Source organism: Brassica napus, chromosome A8 (genome assembly GCF_020379485.1).
Source record: "Brassica napus cultivar Da-Ae chromosome A8, Da-Ae, whole genome shotgun sequence".
NCBI classification, from domain to species: Eukaryota; Viridiplantae; Streptophyta; class Magnoliopsida; order Brassicales; family Brassicaceae; genus Brassica; species Brassica napus.
In genome coordinates this window covers 20,854,730-20,870,373 of record NC_063441.1, presented here as the reverse complement: position 1 = coordinate 20,870,373, position 15,644 = coordinate 20,854,730, and the positions used below count along the sequence as shown (strand labels likewise).

The 15,644-nt window shown below is 33.2% G+C and overlaps 3 protein-coding genes and 1 long non-coding RNA gene across 6 annotated transcripts; 2 read left to right on the top strand and 2 right to left on the bottom strand.

Annotated features, from left to right (window-relative positions):
- Positions 1 to 277: 277 nt before the first annotated feature.
- Positions 278 to 2,082, top strand: LOC106382321 (protein BASIC PENTACYSTEINE2). Of its 3 annotated transcripts, none has more exons than XM_013822325.3 (2): positions 278 to 516; positions 1,021 to 2,082. In XM_013822325.3, the coding sequence occupies exons 1-2, from the start codon at positions 302 to 304 to the stop codon at positions 1,850 to 1,852; spliced, it is 1,047 nt and encodes a 348-aa protein (XP_013677779.2). In that variant the 5' UTR covers positions 278 to 301; the 3' UTR covers positions 1,853 to 2,082. The 3 variants fall into 3 exon arrangements, with proteins under 3 accessions (XP_013677779.2, XP_013677778.2, XP_013677780.2); XM_013822324.3 differs by lacking the exon at positions 278 to 516 and adding an exon at positions 517 to 830; XM_013822326.3 differs by lacking the exon at positions 278 to 516 and adding an exon at positions 536 to 912.
- A 191-nt stretch (positions 2,083 to 2,273) lies between these two features.
- On the bottom strand, positions 2,274 to 4,413 carry LOC111199988. The gene is made up of 2 exons (XR_007315507.1): positions 2,708 to 4,413; positions 2,274 to 2,629 (listed from the first exon to the last, which is right to left on the bottom strand). It is a non-coding gene; the product is annotated as an uncharacterized LOC111199988 (long non-coding RNA).
- A 2,029-nt stretch (positions 4,414 to 6,442) lies between these two features.
- LOC106382320 (E3 ubiquitin-protein ligase SP1-like) lies at positions 6,443 to 8,541 on the bottom strand. The gene is made up of 9 exons (XM_013822323.3): positions 8,383 to 8,541; positions 8,087 to 8,157; positions 7,943 to 7,995; positions 7,722 to 7,846; positions 7,546 to 7,644; positions 7,328 to 7,465; positions 7,186 to 7,239; positions 6,977 to 7,095; positions 6,443 to 6,885 (listed from the first exon to the last, which is right to left on the bottom strand). Exons 2-9 carry the CDS (start codon positions 8,155 to 8,157, stop codon positions 6,747 to 6,749), a joined length of 798 nt encoding a protein of 265 aa, XP_013677777.2. The 5' UTR covers positions 8,383 to 8,541; the 3' UTR covers positions 6,443 to 6,746.
- Positions 8,542 to 12,691: 4,150 nt separating this feature from the next.
- LOC106382319 (purple acid phosphatase 3-like) lies at positions 12,692 to 15,290 on the top strand. The gene is made up of 7 exons (XM_013822322.3): positions 12,692 to 13,077; positions 13,742 to 13,898; positions 14,022 to 14,129; positions 14,222 to 14,349; positions 14,466 to 14,594; positions 14,704 to 14,771; positions 14,932 to 15,290. The coding sequence occupies exons 1-7, from the start codon at positions 12,880 to 12,882 to the stop codon at positions 15,146 to 15,148; spliced, it is 1,005 nt and encodes a 334-aa protein (XP_013677776.2). The 5' UTR covers positions 12,692 to 12,879; the 3' UTR covers positions 15,149 to 15,290.
- Positions 15,291 to 15,644: the final 354 nt, after the last annotated feature.

Here is a 15,644-nt window from a genome sequence, read left to right as displayed (position 1 = left end):
ATTACCAATAGAAAGTTTTATGAAGAATTAGTATTTTTTCTTCATAATCTCATGTTCCTCGTCTCATCTTTTCACGAACGATCTCGTTGCCTTTTAAAAAATTTGGTTTTGACACGATGTCAAAAAGACCAATAAGTGGGCTTTGTTATTTTTTTTGTTTTGTCTTCTTCTCAAATGGCTTTCTTACAGTGACCAAACATAAAAAGAAAGTCTTCATTTCAAGTACAACGCGGAGAGAAAAATGAAAAAAGCCTTTTGGAAAGATATTTATTTTAGATTGTGTATATTTTAAAATTAGAAAATGATTTTCAATTATTTTAGGGTTCTCTCTCTGTTCCACTCAAAAAAAATAAAAATAAAAACCCTTTCCCTTTCTTCAGATCTTATCTTTCCCTTCAGGTTTCTCTCTCCTCTCTCTTCCTTCTCTTTCCTCCCTCCCTCCAATCTCTCTCTCTCCTCTCTCTCCAGAAGGGCAAAAATTCCCTTAAAGAGCCGTTTGTTAACCCAATCTCATATGTAAGTTTTCTCTTTCCTAATCCATTTCCATATCATGCCTCTCTCTCTCTTTCTCTCAGTTTTGAATATTTACAATGGGACCTTTTTTTCCTGTACTGTACCAACAACGCTTTTGCTTCAAATCCTTTTATCTCCGTCCAATATATGTACATATCTTGATGTTTCATTAGATTTTGGCTGTGGATCTCCTTGATTCATGTCCATTTTCCGTAGATCTAGCTCTGGACTCCCCAGATCTAGAAGCTGTGCATGTTGGTTCCGACAAGAAAATGTTCTTATGTCGGAATATCATATAAAAGTTCCCTGGATTTCATGTATATATCCACTCTAATTTTTGTTTTCTTGCTATCTTTAACATCTGATGTGTTATCTCTGGAACATTGGATATAATAAATGGTAGGATGATTTGATTTTGGCTAATTGGAACATGAACTGGCTTTTGTTTTGTCTGAATTTGGATTTGAATCTCTGATTGTCTTTTTTTTATATTGACATGTTTTGTAGATCTTTGAAAATGGATGACGATGGGTTTCGCAATTGGGGTTACTACGAACCAGCTGCTGCTACGTTCAAAGGCAACCTCGGTTTGCAGCTAATGTCAAGCGCTGACCGGAACACTAAACCGTTTCTACCCGGTCGAGATCCAAATCTAATGATTGGCCAAAACGGGTCATACCACCACGCTGAGCCACCAATCCACATGAGCTACAACTGGATTAACCAACAGAAGGACAAGTTCTTCAACATGTTGCCTGTAACAACCTCTCCTAACTACGGAAACGTTCTCCCCGAAACTTCATCAGCCCCGTCCATGCATCACCATCACCATCATCAAACCGAGGATAACCCGGTTAAATGCGAAGAAGAAGAAGAGATTGTTCAGCCTAACAAGAAGAGAAAGACTAACTCAAAAGCTAGCGCAACAGCAAAGGGGAAGAAGCCTCGTAAACCGAAAGAAGAGAACGACAGCAAGACTAACGTTTCAAGAGTCAAACCGGCTAAGAAAAGCGTTGACTTGGTTATCAACGGAGTGAACATGGACATTTCCGGTTTACCTGTACCGGTCTGCACTTGCACCGGAGCTCCTCAGCAATGCTACCGTTGGGGATGCGGCGGTTGGCAGTCTGCGTGTTGCACCACGAACATATCGATGCACCCGTTGCCGATGAGTACTAAACGCCGTGGAGCGAGGATCTCCGGGAGGAAGATGAGTCAAGGAGCGTTTAAGAAGGTTCTTGAGAAACTTTCTTCTGATGGGTTTAACTTTGGGAGCCCCATTGATCTTAAGAGCCATTGGGCTAGACATGGGACTAACAAGTTCGTCACCATCAGATGATTAGTTTCAGGTAACCCCATCTGAGTTTAAGAGTTGTTTTATCATACGGTTGCTTTTTATGTTCTGTTTGTTTGTTTGTATGTCTGAGGAAGAAAATCTGCAAGGGAAGTTTGAATTTTTTTTACTTTTGTATTTTTTTTTTCTCTTTCTTTTGTTATTTTTATAAACATTTTACTGACTTGTAAGTTGTAACAGATATTCTTTTTAATTAAATGTTTTTATTTCGTACATTATATGTCCGAGTTGGTGAATTTATGTTCATTGACTAATTTAATGGCTGTTTACATTAATTTGATCCAAACAAAGGGAAAATGTCTGCTTTTATTACATTGAAATAATGTTCTTATTTAAATTAAATTATATCCTTTTAACAAGTTTTGTAAAGCTATAAATAGAATAAATCAACGTGTGTTCAACTATGTAATAGAATCACATAGTTAATTTGGACAATATAATTTTTTTTTAAATTTGTTCATCTGTCAGAATAAGAAACGATGGTTTGTTAAAATATTCATAAACATTTTGCCTACCCAATACCATAGATAAAAAATCTATCCTAGTTATAAATCATTGGTGTCTGATTCTTCTGCCTGAGCCTTTAAAGCTGATCCTATAAACTACTGTTGTCTGATTCTACTCCCTCATGGCGTTTCTTCGTCGTCTGAATCAGCATTATCTGCTCTCTCACGTAAAACCCTTCGTATGAAACTCACGCCTTTAAAAACAACTATAGCAAAAGCAATAGTTCCAAAGATCTTGGAATAGAAAAAATAAAACCTGCATAAAAAATAACACAAGAAAATTTGATTATCATCACCATGTATAAACAAAAACATGATGAGTCTCTGTCCTTACTCTGAATTTGACTTCAAGTTGGCAACCATTTTATCAAACGAGCCCTCTCCACTGAAGATCCTAAAAGGCTGTTCATTGGTGTTTTGAATCGTGAGATTACCAGCTTCGTCTCTAGCAGCCTACAGTACAGACAAGGACACAGACACATCAACTTATATTAGCTTGCACAGCCACTCTTACATGATCCACAATATAAAGAATAAACACATGGGGGCTTCCTTTACCTCGCCAATAATAGTTAAGGAGGTACCAGTATCGAGAGAAGCCCGAAAAATCGTCTAGAGATGAAAACAATCACACTGTTGGTTCCAACCCAATGAAAAAGACTAAAATAAACAGAGAAAGACAAAAAAAAAATGAAAGAGAAAAGGTAACCTGAGAGCCTTGTTTAGGTTCTACAATACTACCAAAGATTTCACTTAGTGACATATCCAAATGCGGTGTCAGAGTATCAAGAAAGTCATCAGCAGCTTCAGCTCCCACTACTTTCACCACACCAGTACTGTCTTCCTAAATAGTTGATTGAGCGAGCGAGAGAAAGAGGTAGGCTTCAAGTCATGAGGGGCAGGCAAGACATAGCAAAAAAAAAAATGAAGGTATTTGAGAATGTAACTTACAAGATACCAAGGACAACGCTTTACTTGAAACAGAAAATTATGAGACTTTGTTATCCAAGCGCTACCATCATCCCCCAACTCGGTCTCAGTACACCCCATTTCGGCCTGAAAGACACAGTATACATGTTGTTCTAACTAAAAATAACACCACCAGACCAGAGAACGATGATGCTGACGACAACTTTTTAGAAGATAAAAGAAGTCTTTTACCTTAGCATAAAAAACAGCACCCAAAGGAGTGCAGAAGCAACTTTTCCCGACACAACAACAAGGAGCTTCGAGGCTTTCTCTTTAAGCAGCTCATCTAAGAGAAGGAAAAAAACATGATGATCACTTGTAATCAGAAACCAATTAATAAAATAATAATAACAAGAGTCTTAACTATAAAACAGAAAACACACCTAACCGTTTGAAGTCCACCACACGTGTGATACTGCTAAAAGAGTCAGCTTTCCTGCACCATCGCAGGAACACAAACACACATATCGATTGATAAAAGGTGTTTCAACACATTCAAAATCCAAAAGGGTTGGGAAGAGGAAAAGACTAACGCTTTAATCCTCCGGCCCCAAAGGTAACATGCTGTGGCACCACATGACAAATAAAAAGCAATCTGAAGCATCTGAAAAAACAAATCAAACAAGTTTGATGTTAAGACACAAGTCCTTATTTCAAGAGATACAAGAAACACCTGTAAGATTACGAAGCAAGCAAAAAAAAAAAACACTAGAAGGGCATTGATGAATTGATAAAAAACACTAGTCTTTATGCTCTTGAAGAAGAGAAGAAGAAGATGATATGATACCTCAATGAGCACTCACGGTCACAACTGAAGAAGAGCTTCCGAGAGAGAATCGATCGACTTGCTGATTTAGTATTTAGGGTTTATGGGTGGAGTAAATACAGGGTTTATGTATATACTAGTTTGAGCCCATGCTTCGCATGGGAATTTTCTTTTTACAAATATAACATAGGTAAATAGTTATTAATGGATAATCTATACTATTATTTATGAAGTGATTTGGCTTATTTGTCATGATTTCCATGATTTTAGATAATATTTTTTATTTGTCAAGATTTAATTAGATTTAAGCTGAGTCATTAATTTATTAATAGTTTTTAGTTGAGCCCATAATTTATTAATTTAAATACTATAACTATAAAATATGTAATTAGATATATAATTATTTTAATTTTGCTTATTTGTCATATTTTCCATGATTTTAGTCAATTTTGCTTATTTGTCATGTTTTATTAGGTTTTAGCTTAGTCATTGATTTATTAATAATTTTTAGTTGAATCACTAATTTATTAATTAAAAAAATTCGTAATGAATTTATATATAATTAAAAATAAATTTTGATTTAATAATATTTAAGTCTGTATGTTATATTAAAATTCTCATTTTCTTATTCGTCATATTTTATTAGGTTTTAAGCTTTTATATAGGTCATTGATTTATTATTAGTTTTTAACTGAGTATTTATTAATTTTCACAAAACCCGTAATGAATTTTATATATAATAAAACACGAATTTTATTTTAATAATATTAAATTTATATGTTATATTAAATAATTAATTATAAACTAATATAATAAAATTGTGAAAATATATTTAAAAATTAAGAGAATTCTTATATATATTGGGTTGCTATCTGAAAACAATATTTTTTTTATTATAAAGTTAAAAAAATTAAGATTAAAAGAAATTTATAATTAAATTTTAGTCAAACAAAAATATTTATATAAATATATTTTCTAAACTATTTCTAATATATGGGTGTTTTAAAACTTTTAACACAATAATAAGTACATAGTTTGATGAACGTTTTTTTGACATATATGAATAATTTGATGTTTGATTTAACTATTTAAAATCATAAATAATAACTTAACTTGTGAGTGAGTTCAAAACAAATTTTTTTGCTTTTACTTTAAACCAGTTTAATATGTGAAACACTATAGCTTCAATTGGTGACCACTGGAAGAATGAAAAAATGAACAAAATACAAAATAAAATTTCATTTGAGGAAATGAAAAAATAAAATAAAATTTTTTTTTTGTTCAATTTGTTCCTTATCAAAATTGCATAAGGAAATTGTTTCTTATAAATTCATTCCTCCATGTGGAATTTAGAAGAAAAAAGTGGGATCTACCTTTTAATAATTTGACTAAAATTTTAACATAACTGGTATAAATTTTGAGGAACAAAGAATTCACCATATTTTTTTTCCTTCGACATGTTCATCAATTAGAGTTTTATTATACCGACTTTTGGATTAATAAGACATAAAATAATAAGTATTTGTAAGATGATTATGCCCGCATGTGCGGGCAAAACACCTAGTTGCACATTATTTTGAAAAATATACGAAAAAAGAAGCACAATGATTTTTCCTTTTCAGTTTTTTTCAAACATTCTATAAAATTATATATATGGAGAAAGAATTCAAAATTACCTTAAAAATATATAAAATCATTGATGAATTTGATTGTCTAGCTGCCTATATAGCAGTCAAAAGGATGTAGTAGATTGAAAAATCATTTCCTTATTAGTTTCTATATATATATATGTCAAACATTTGAAAGAAACATTGTATACTGAAAAGACTTCACTCCCTGCACCACTTTTATGGGGGTGGTCAACAGGGTTCATAACTACTCTTTTTATTACGGGACGTTTACCTAGCCAACATTTCGATTCAGCTCTATCTAAAATTTTCTGATTTATCCTAACATTTCTCACTTGTCCAACTATTGTTGAGCAGTTTTTAGATATTAAACGGACCTTTCCAGAAGATAATTTTAATGTGGCCGATTCCCTTCTTTTGCAATCAGTTTCGTTACAGCACCCGCTGCTCTGTTAATACGTAGATGCTAACATATACCTCTGTTAATTTTGTCTCCCATTATCCCATGTCAACACCGATTTTGCCATCTGCAAGGTTTTATGTTCATCTCACCCCTACAACCATACATGAACCAAGGCATTTAAAATTATAGAGAAAAAGTATCAAATTGCACCATAGTATCTCAAATAGTAACATCCATCAAATTGCACCAAATATCTTTATTTCTTTATTTTATGAGTGGCATCCAACAAATTGCACCATAGTATCTCAAATAGTAACATCCATCAGTTTTCTAATCTTCTTTTTACTAATTGTACTATCCTAAATTCGGTCACAAAAAGTCAACTCAGAACCACAAACATACAATCTCTAATTTGTCTCAACAGAATTTTTTTTATTACATTCATCTCATAACTCCCAACAACTTACTCCGTTAACCAGTGCTAACGAGAGTGGTATCTCTTGGCTAGCTAGTAGATTTTCCAAAATTGCCTCAAATATCTTTTTTTTTTCTTTCACTTGGTAGAGGATGGGATTTTATAAACTAGTGTTGATTAATTCTCCTTCCCTCATGGGTTTTCTTCGTTGTCTGAATCAGTAGCATTCTCTGATCTCTCACGAAGAACCCTTCTTACGAAACCCACACCTTTCACGACGGCTATAGCCACTGCAATAGTTCCAAAGATCTTGGAGTAGAAAAAGTAAAACCTGCAAAGAAAAGTAACACATGAAATTTTCTCCTCCCCCAAAAAGCAAAATGTATAACAGAAACATGATGATGATGAGTCTTTGTCCTTACTCTGAATTTGACTTCAAGTTGGCAACCATTTTATCAAACGAGCCCTCTCCACTGAAGATCATAAAAGACTGTTCCTTGGGATTTTGAATCGAGAGAGTACCAGCTTCGTCTCTAGCAGCCTACAGTACAGAGAAGGACACAGACACATCAACTAAATAGCCACTCATAAAATAAAGAAATAAACACATTAAATTGGGGGCTTCCTTTACCTCGCCAACAATAGTCAAGGAGGTACCAGTATCGAGAGCACAACGACAGATCACCTAAAGAAAAAAAGAACATCACATTGTTGGTTTCCAAGTTCCAACCCAATGGACGAGGGGGAGAAGAAACAGAGAAAGACAACAACACCTTAGAGCCTTCTTGGGGGTTTTCAAACCTCTGAAAGATTTCACTCATTGACAACATATCAAATTGCGGTTTCATAGTATCAACATATCCATCAGCAAGTTCAGCTCTCACTACTTTCACCAGACCAGTACCGTCTTCCTAAATGATTGAGCGAGAGAAATAAGAGGTAGGCTTAAGTCGTCAACAAAAAGAAGGTATTGAGGAGGATTGTAGCTTACAAGATACCAAGGAGTCTCGTTGATTTGAAACAGAAAATTATGAGACTTGTGTATCAAACCACCATCATCGTCCTTTTTGGTCTCATACTCCATTTCGAACTGAAAAGACACCCAACAAGCCAGAGAATGAAAAGCACATGATGATGATAATGAAGGAAAAAAAACAATCTTTTTACCTTAGCCTCAAAAACATCACCCGAAGAAGAATCATCATCATGTTTGCAGTTAAAGGGCGTTGCAGAAGCAACTTTTCCGGACAAAACAACAAGGAGATTCGAGGCTTTCTCTTTAAGCAAATCATCTGAGTAGAGAGAGGGTTCATTACATTTGTAAATCTGAAACCAATTAATAAAATAATAACAATTGAGTCTCTGAACTATAAAGCAGAAAACATTACCTAAGCATTTGATGTCGGCCACACGGGTAATACTGTTAAAAGAGTCAGCTTTCCTGCAGCAGAAACACAAACACAAACACACATCGATTTGATTATTAACAAATTCAATATCCAAAAGGGTTAGGGAGGGGAAAAAAGACTGACCCTTTAATTCTACGGCCCCAGAGGTAACATGCTGTGGCACCACATGACAAATAAAGCGCAATCTGAAGCATCTGAAACACCAAATCAAACAAAATTGATGTTAAGACAATCTCTACTCGACCATTTACGATTTGATCGAACTTGCAGGATCTAGTAACTAGTTCAGAACACTCTATCCCAAAAAAAAAAAACGAGAAACACTGGTTAGATTACGAATCAAACAAAAACCCACTAGAAAGGCAGTGATGAATTGATGAAAGCTCTAGTCTTTATCGAAAGAGAGAAGAAGATGAGACCTTAAGTGAGTAGTCACAGTCACACAACTGAAGAGCTTCGGAGAGAATGGACCGGGAGATTTAGCAAGTTAGGGTTAATGCCTGGAATGTAGACAGAGTTATTTTCAACTTTTATTTTTTTAATTTAGACAAGAGTTAATAAACACATAGAGCTATTTGGTTGGAAATACAACAAAGAAAAGATATTTAGGTAACCATCCATACAACTTTTTAATTAAGCACGCGGATATATGCGAAAATGAGAACTTACCATTTTGTCCTTATAGCTGTGTTTAGCTCTGCAAAATCCAATATAGATTATAATAGGGTGAGGATGAAGACGGCGATGAAAAACGCAATATTTAGTTTTGTAACATTAAAATAATTATTGTGTAATGAAAATCAAATACGCTTGATTTTAGTTTTTCTAAACCTTTTTGGCTAAGAAACATAAGTACATTAAGCTCAAACCATACACATGTTACAATCTAAACAAAATTAAAACAAATCAGACAAAACACGTGTTGGTCATTCATGAAACTTCTTGAATTAGTGGTGGTTGCATGAGGTCATCATCTCATCTTCACCACCGCCGGTAAAGCTTTTGAAACCACAGTGAAGCTTCTTTAATTTGATTTTGTACTTGCTGTATAGGGATGTATTTCACTATCAGACTTCTTGAACGGAACATCTATATTTCAGCATAAACTACAATCTAAAGAAGTTGAGTCAAGTTGAAGAACGACTCTTTATCAGGCCGATTTTCATAAATTGCCAACTCTGCCGGATCATCTTCAAGGATAACTCCAGAAATCCATCAAACCTTACCATCTTTTATCAGAGATACTTTACCCAATACACCATGATAGCGGCTCATAAAAAGAAGTTAAGATTGAATTTATGGTGAAATAAGTTTCCGGTCAATAATCAAATGGGGTTGAGACAGAGCAAAGCTGTGAAAGGCTGGTGATGAAATACAACTAAAACTCGCACCCGGTATCAAGACCATGACTTATTATCTTCAATCAAACTGAGAGAAAGAGATAAACTTGAGACTCTGCTCAGAATTGATGAAGAAGCACTTCAAAAATGCAAAAGAGATAAATCTGGAAAAAAAAAGCATGAGAGATGATTCTCTGGAAAAATCAAAGGAAATGAAAAAAATAATGATCGCAAAAGAAAAAAATCCTGGAAACAATTTTTACATGGACAAGTGATGATTGAATACATATCCTGATGTTTAAGAAAATAAATTATTATTTATGTCATATAGAGTAGACTACATGTATAGACACAGGGGTATGGTAGGTATATTCGAAAGTGAAACAATACACATATCACATAGCTAATTAATCTTTATTTGGTGTATATAGAATGCAATTGCTCAAACATATATCTTTACTGCTTTTTTTAAATTGACAAAAAAAAAAGACAAGAGTTATTTTCAACTTTTACGAATTTTAAATAAGTTTTCTCCCGGTCAGACATTCACATTATAGAAAGACAAATCTTGAAGCGAACACAGTCATCACATTATAAAGGCTTAAGCTGTTCACAAAAAGTCAAAAGCTTTGAGTGTACACACACACACACGGTGACCAATTTCTCAACAAATCTTTTTGATTCCATTCAATCTCTAATTGTCACACTCACTACTCCGTTAACCGGTGCTATATAGACTCGGTTACGTAACCGGTTAGTCTGGTTCAGAGCCGTAAACCGGAGTGTATGTAGAGATAGACTCTTCCTTTGGTATAGCCACAGTTTTATAAGAGCTGTTGAGAGTCTCCTCATTTCCTAGAAATATCCGTTTTGGCCATGATGACCCCAAGTATAGGCACCACAAATTAAATCCTTAGAAAAACTTTAAAACTCCATCAAAATGCACCCCAAGTATAACATAATCGTACTACTTTAAACATATTATCGGACGGAACTGGTCGAGGAAAAACTCTAAAACCTCAACCCATTGCGTCAATCGCTAATATCATATCATAAAACTACACCAAAATCAGACATACTAAGTGGAGAAACCAACCGGTAAAGATTGTTCAGCACTTCAAATTTCAAAATAGCGAAGCCTAGAGATTTCATTTTTCGTATCTACCGTCCATAAGATACTGGGCCTCGACTTGCAAGTCTGGGCCTCTATCCATTTCAGTTTTGTCTTCTCATAGCCAGTAACGATTTATAAACTAAACAATACTTTGTTACCAAAAAAAAAAAAAACTAAACAATACTTTGTATAATGGAATTTTATGTTCTTTTTGCTCTTATAAGTTAAACGTAAAACAATATGAGTAGTTTTCCAATTTAAATGTAAAATAATGTGAGCTGTTTTCTGAGTTCATAATTTTACTGTAAAATAACGTTAGTAATTTTCTAATTTATTTTCAGGTTTCAACAACTATGGTAAAATAATCCGTAAAAAAAAAAGAAAGAAAAAAACATTGACAAGAAATATATACAAGAAAATGATATTTGGCTAGTCATACGCAATCAGGGGCGGATCTACAGTGTGATGAACGGGGGCACGTGCCCCCGACTACTTTATAAAATCTATTCAACAACCAAGGGAACAACTCTGCTTTTGTAGACTAGTTGGTAAAGAAGCCCCACTGTTGACCTATTCTTCCATGGTTCGATACCACCCATCTTTATAATTACTTTTTTGTTTTCTCCACTTTGTTGTACAGTTAATTTGCTGTTTGACACGTTTACAGTCTACTTTTACTGTATCTTTCTTTACAAGTTATAACTTATATGCAGCATTTTTCCTTCTTCTTCCTTTTGTTTATTTGTTTTTCATAGTTTGTATATTATATTTTATATATATTCATCTTTAGATTTCAAGTTTGGTGCCACATTTTAAGTATATTTTTATTATAACAAACATTCACAACTGCTAGTAAATAAATAAAACCAATTAATATTAAAATAATAAATTTATCTATTCATTTTTATTTCATATTTTAGAGTTTAGTTTATATAAAGATGATGATAAAACAGTTTATTTACAATTTTGACATATTGTTATATATATATATATATATATATATGTAAACTTCAAGGTTACTTTTCTATATATTTTCAAATTATTTTTGTGTAACAGAATTATTGTGATTAGTAACATTTGTGAAGAAGTGTAAGAATTCTTAAAGTTATTTTATAAAAATGTTTCATGTGTTCAAAAAGTTAGTGTAAATTATTTTCACAGATTATAGTTAGCTTACAATATTTTTAACAAATTATTATTTAATTATACTATATATAAAAATAATTTTAAATATATTTATTAATTATGTGCCCCCGTCAAATATCCGGTCTGGATCCGCCACTGTACGCAATGGGTTGTTCAACGATAATTGGGAAAAATTGGAAGTTTTCGTCACACCTACATGAAATAATGTGACTGAGCCTAATAATTGAAATATCTTTCAAACACAGTGGTATGGCCGCGTGTGTAGTTTACTGTTTAGCTATTATCTAAATGATGATTTCCTGTACTGTATGACAACGCATTCACCTAAAAAATATATGCCAGCTCCGTTTCTCTCGTTGGTTATTTTCCTTAGTAAATTGCTCTTATAACAAATGAGGCGTTTGTATAAAATTATATTGGGAAACTATCAAACCCAACTATTCCATAACAATAGATTATTTTATAGTCAAATTTTAATTTAAAAGAATGTCTAATATTATTAGTATTCTACTCAAGAAAAATTGTGGCTCAGTTCAAAAAAATAATAAATGAAATTGTGGTTCATGTTGTTAAAGTCCCCACAAGTTGGGAAACAATGGATTGTGGGTTTTGTCGGCTAACAGCAACGAAAAGACGGAATAACAATATGTATGTTAATAACCTTCCCCATACCATTTATTTGTCGAGTCAAGCTACTGTTTGTGTCGTTTTTGGTAAATCGAATTTGTAACAAATAATTATATGTATCCTTCACATGTTCGAATCTTGTCACAGCTTACAGATCACAGTTTTTTTAATACAATATAGATATTGGATTGTTTTAAATATAAGCTTCTGTAGTGTGAAATTTACAAACGATAGAAAATCATTGTAAAACAATTTGATTGGATTTGAAAGAAAACAAGCAAAACAAGTACATTTTTACTGGATTATTTTCTTGATCACTACATTTTGTTTAAGTTTTTTGATGGCATTGTTGTGTCTTTCGTGTATTGGTTACACTTGATACTGTGGATCAATTATATTGTTTTTAAGTGAAAATGTCAAAATCAATACACTTAAATATGAGAAACGTGGATAATATTTTATTTCATTGACAATGCTGGTATGCACATGCCCAATGTCTCTATTCAAAATCATAAAAATATTTTCAAAATTATAAAGATTTTTTTTTCTTCAAATTTATAAAAGATTAATTAACTTTCTATATGCTTCTCTTCTCCAATTTAGCCTACTTATAAAGAGAAGCTAAACACAACAGAACCCACCACACATTATCTTCTTTCTTCTTTAGCTTCTTCTTTTCCAGTCTCCCAATGGCTTCTTCAAAATACAAACCTATAAACTTCATATTTCATGTTTTTTATTTGATTTTTATTTTCTCCGCCCATAGTTCCACAGCGGAGCTCAAGAGGCTACTGCAACCAGCTAAACCCGATGGTACAGTAAGCTTTCTCGTCATCGGAGACTGGGGAAGGGGAGGCTCCTATAATCAGTCCAACGTAGCTCTTCAGGTGACTTCTATAGATGTTTCCCAACTTGTCAAATATATATGCCTTCTACGTGAATATCTGTATATGTAATAAAGAGGACCAGACTTAGGGCATCTGCATCGTAGAAAACCATGAATACAGTTTACCTGATATGAATTTCTTGTCCTAATTAAGAAAAACATCTACTCAGTGCGAATATATATATAAAACTATTTTTGCTTTTTGCATAAGAACATAGCCATGTATGTACTTTTGGTTAGACATCTAGTTAAATGTTTCGTTAATTAGTTGATGTGCTGTCTATAAAGATTAAAAAATAGAAAGCCAAAAAAAATGGTGACAGTAAAATTTTCAAATTACAATAGAAGAAAAGAGGGTAGGGAAAAAAAAGGTGATATGACATAAAAATGCCTATTACAAGAAGAAAACAAATGAACGTGGAGGCTTCAAAACCAAGTCTATTCCTTTTATAGAAACATAAAGTCGTTGCCAATTATGGCGAAACTTGCTTTAACAAAAGAAAAGTGGCTAAGTCTTTACCACTTATGGCGAAACATATTTTAACTTACAAATGTTCATGTGATTCCAGGACGTTTTCGTTTATGTGAGCAACCATTTAATACTTCCTACTGTTATTTCAAATTTGCAATAACTAACCAAATTAATTCATCACAAACTTTAACAGATGGGAGAAGTTGGAGAAAAGTTAAATATAGATTTTGTAATATCTACCGGAGATAATTTTTACGACAATGGGTTACTTGGCTTGGACGATCCTGCATTTCAAGATTCTTTTACCAACATTTATAACGCGTCGAGCTTGCAAAAGCCTTGGTATACTGGTAAGTAACTAGTATAATTCAAGTTAATAGTTAAGCTATGACATTTAATCATTAATCATAAAAGCTTAATTGCTCCACGATATGTGATCCATTGTGTATAAATTGTCTATTTTTATCCTATAGTCTTAGGAAATCATGACTATAGAGGTGACGTCGAGGCACAACTTAGCCCTATGCTAAGAGCTATGGACAACAGATGGGTCTGCATGAGATCTTTCGTCGTTAATGCTGGTAAGACATATTTTCTTACATTTTGAAAATCACCCATATCAACTCTCCTGTTGTTTTTGTTTATTGAACTATATATTTTATTTTCGCTGTAGAGATCGTCGAGTTTTTGTTCATCGACACAACTCCATTTGTCGATAAATACTTTGTCCAACCAAATAAGCATGTCTATGACTGGAGAGGAGTGTTACCCAGACAAACATATCTGAACAATCTCTTAGAGGTAATCATTTTCTAGCCCTAGAGGATAAGTTATTCACCAGCCAAATCATATTATGAAAAAAACGTTATTACTTTAAAAGGGTGACTAACCAAAGCTCAATATAATGGTTACTGCAGGAAGTGGACGTGGCATTGAAAGAGTCAACAGCAAAGTGGAAAATAGTGGTTGGTCACCACACGATCAAAAGTGCAGGCCACCACAGGAACACCATTGAATTGGAGAAGCAGCTTTTGCCTATTCTTCACGTACCAAAATTAATTAACTATTATAAAGTTTTCATTAGATGCACGTGAATAATGCGCCAATAGATAACATGGATCTAATCCAACTAGTTTCTTCTTCTTGATTTATTAGGCGAATGACGTAGATCTGTACGTAAACGGACATGATCATTGCTTAGAACACATAAGCAGCGTGGAGAGGTAATTAACGACAGTTATTTCAGTTTCAAGATCATTTATAATTTTATATCATAATTCATAGTAGATTCTTTGCAAGCCGTGGGTAGTTTATAAGAGATAGAGTTCGTAAATAATGCTCATCACATATCACTAAACTAAACTATTTTTCGGTTGTATATAGTAAAACACAGTTTATGACGAGTGGCGGTGGATCAAAGGCTTGGAAAGGGGACGTGAACCACTTGGATCCACAAGAGCTGAAGTTTTACTACGACGGACAAGGATTCATGTCGGTTGACATTTCGGAGGCCGAACTGCGTGCCGTGTTTTATGATGTTTCTGGAAACGTTTTGCATCACTGGAAGACTTACAAGGAGGCGCTTTACTTCGCTTCCTAATCCTACTATAGAATCGTGACCACATTGTCTATAAATTATGATGCACTACATTTATTTCATATTTCGTTGAATTTTCAATTCATGTTATATAACGTATCTATCAACCCGATATAAAAGTCAATAAAATTATTTATTCCATAAATGTATAATCTCACACTCTTTAGTCACTTTACTTTCATTTAGGTAATCTCAGATTCTTAAAGTTGAGCAAATTTTAAAAGTCAAGTAGATTGAACAAATTTGATCATATATTTTTATATAGATTTTCATTAGTTATTATTGATTTGTATAGAACTCTATTAAATGTTATTATTTTTTAAAGGTAAGAAATTACTGGTTGTACTTAAATGGAATAATTTCAATTTTGTTTCTGCAAATTTAGCAAAAGATCCAGTATAGTGCAAGTTGCAATATTTTTTATGTATGTTCTTCTTTTTTGTCAAAATGTCAATATTAGTTGAATACTAATAAACACATGTTGATGATATATTTTTTG

Bases quoted from the DNA above. Each gene is read 5' to 3' on its own strand.
- LOC106382321 (XM_013822325.3), top strand. From the start codon at position 302: ATGATTTTCAATTATTTTAGGGTTCTCTCTCTGTTCCACTCAAAAAAA. The intron at 517-1,020 runs GTAAGTTTTCTC...CATGTTTTGTAG, and splicing joins TTGTTAACCCAATCTCATAT to ATCTTTGAAAATGGATGACG.
- LOC106382320 (XM_013822323.3), bottom strand. From the start codon at position 8,157: ATGCTTCAGATTGCGCTTTATTTGTCATGTGGTGCCACAGCATGTTAC. The intron at 7,645-7,721 runs GTAAAAAGATTG...GTGTCTTTTCAG, and splicing joins GTGATGTTTTTGAGGCTAAG to TTCGAAATGGAGTATGAGAC. The intron at 7,096-7,185 runs GTAAAGGAAGCC...TCTGTACTGTAG, and splicing joins CCTTGACTATTGTTGGCGAG to GCTGCTAGAGACGAAGCTGG.
- LOC106382319 (XM_013822322.3), top strand. From the start codon at position 12,880: ATGGCTTCTTCAAAATACAAACCTATAAACTTCATATTTCATGTTTTT. The intron at 13,899-14,021 runs GTAAGTAACTAG...TTTATCCTATAG, and splicing joins GCAAAAGCCTTGGTATACTG to TCTTAGGAAATCATGACTAT. The intron at 14,772-14,931 runs GTAATTAACGAC...GGTTGTATATAG, and splicing joins CACATAAGCAGCGTGGAGAG to TAAAACACAGTTTATGACGA.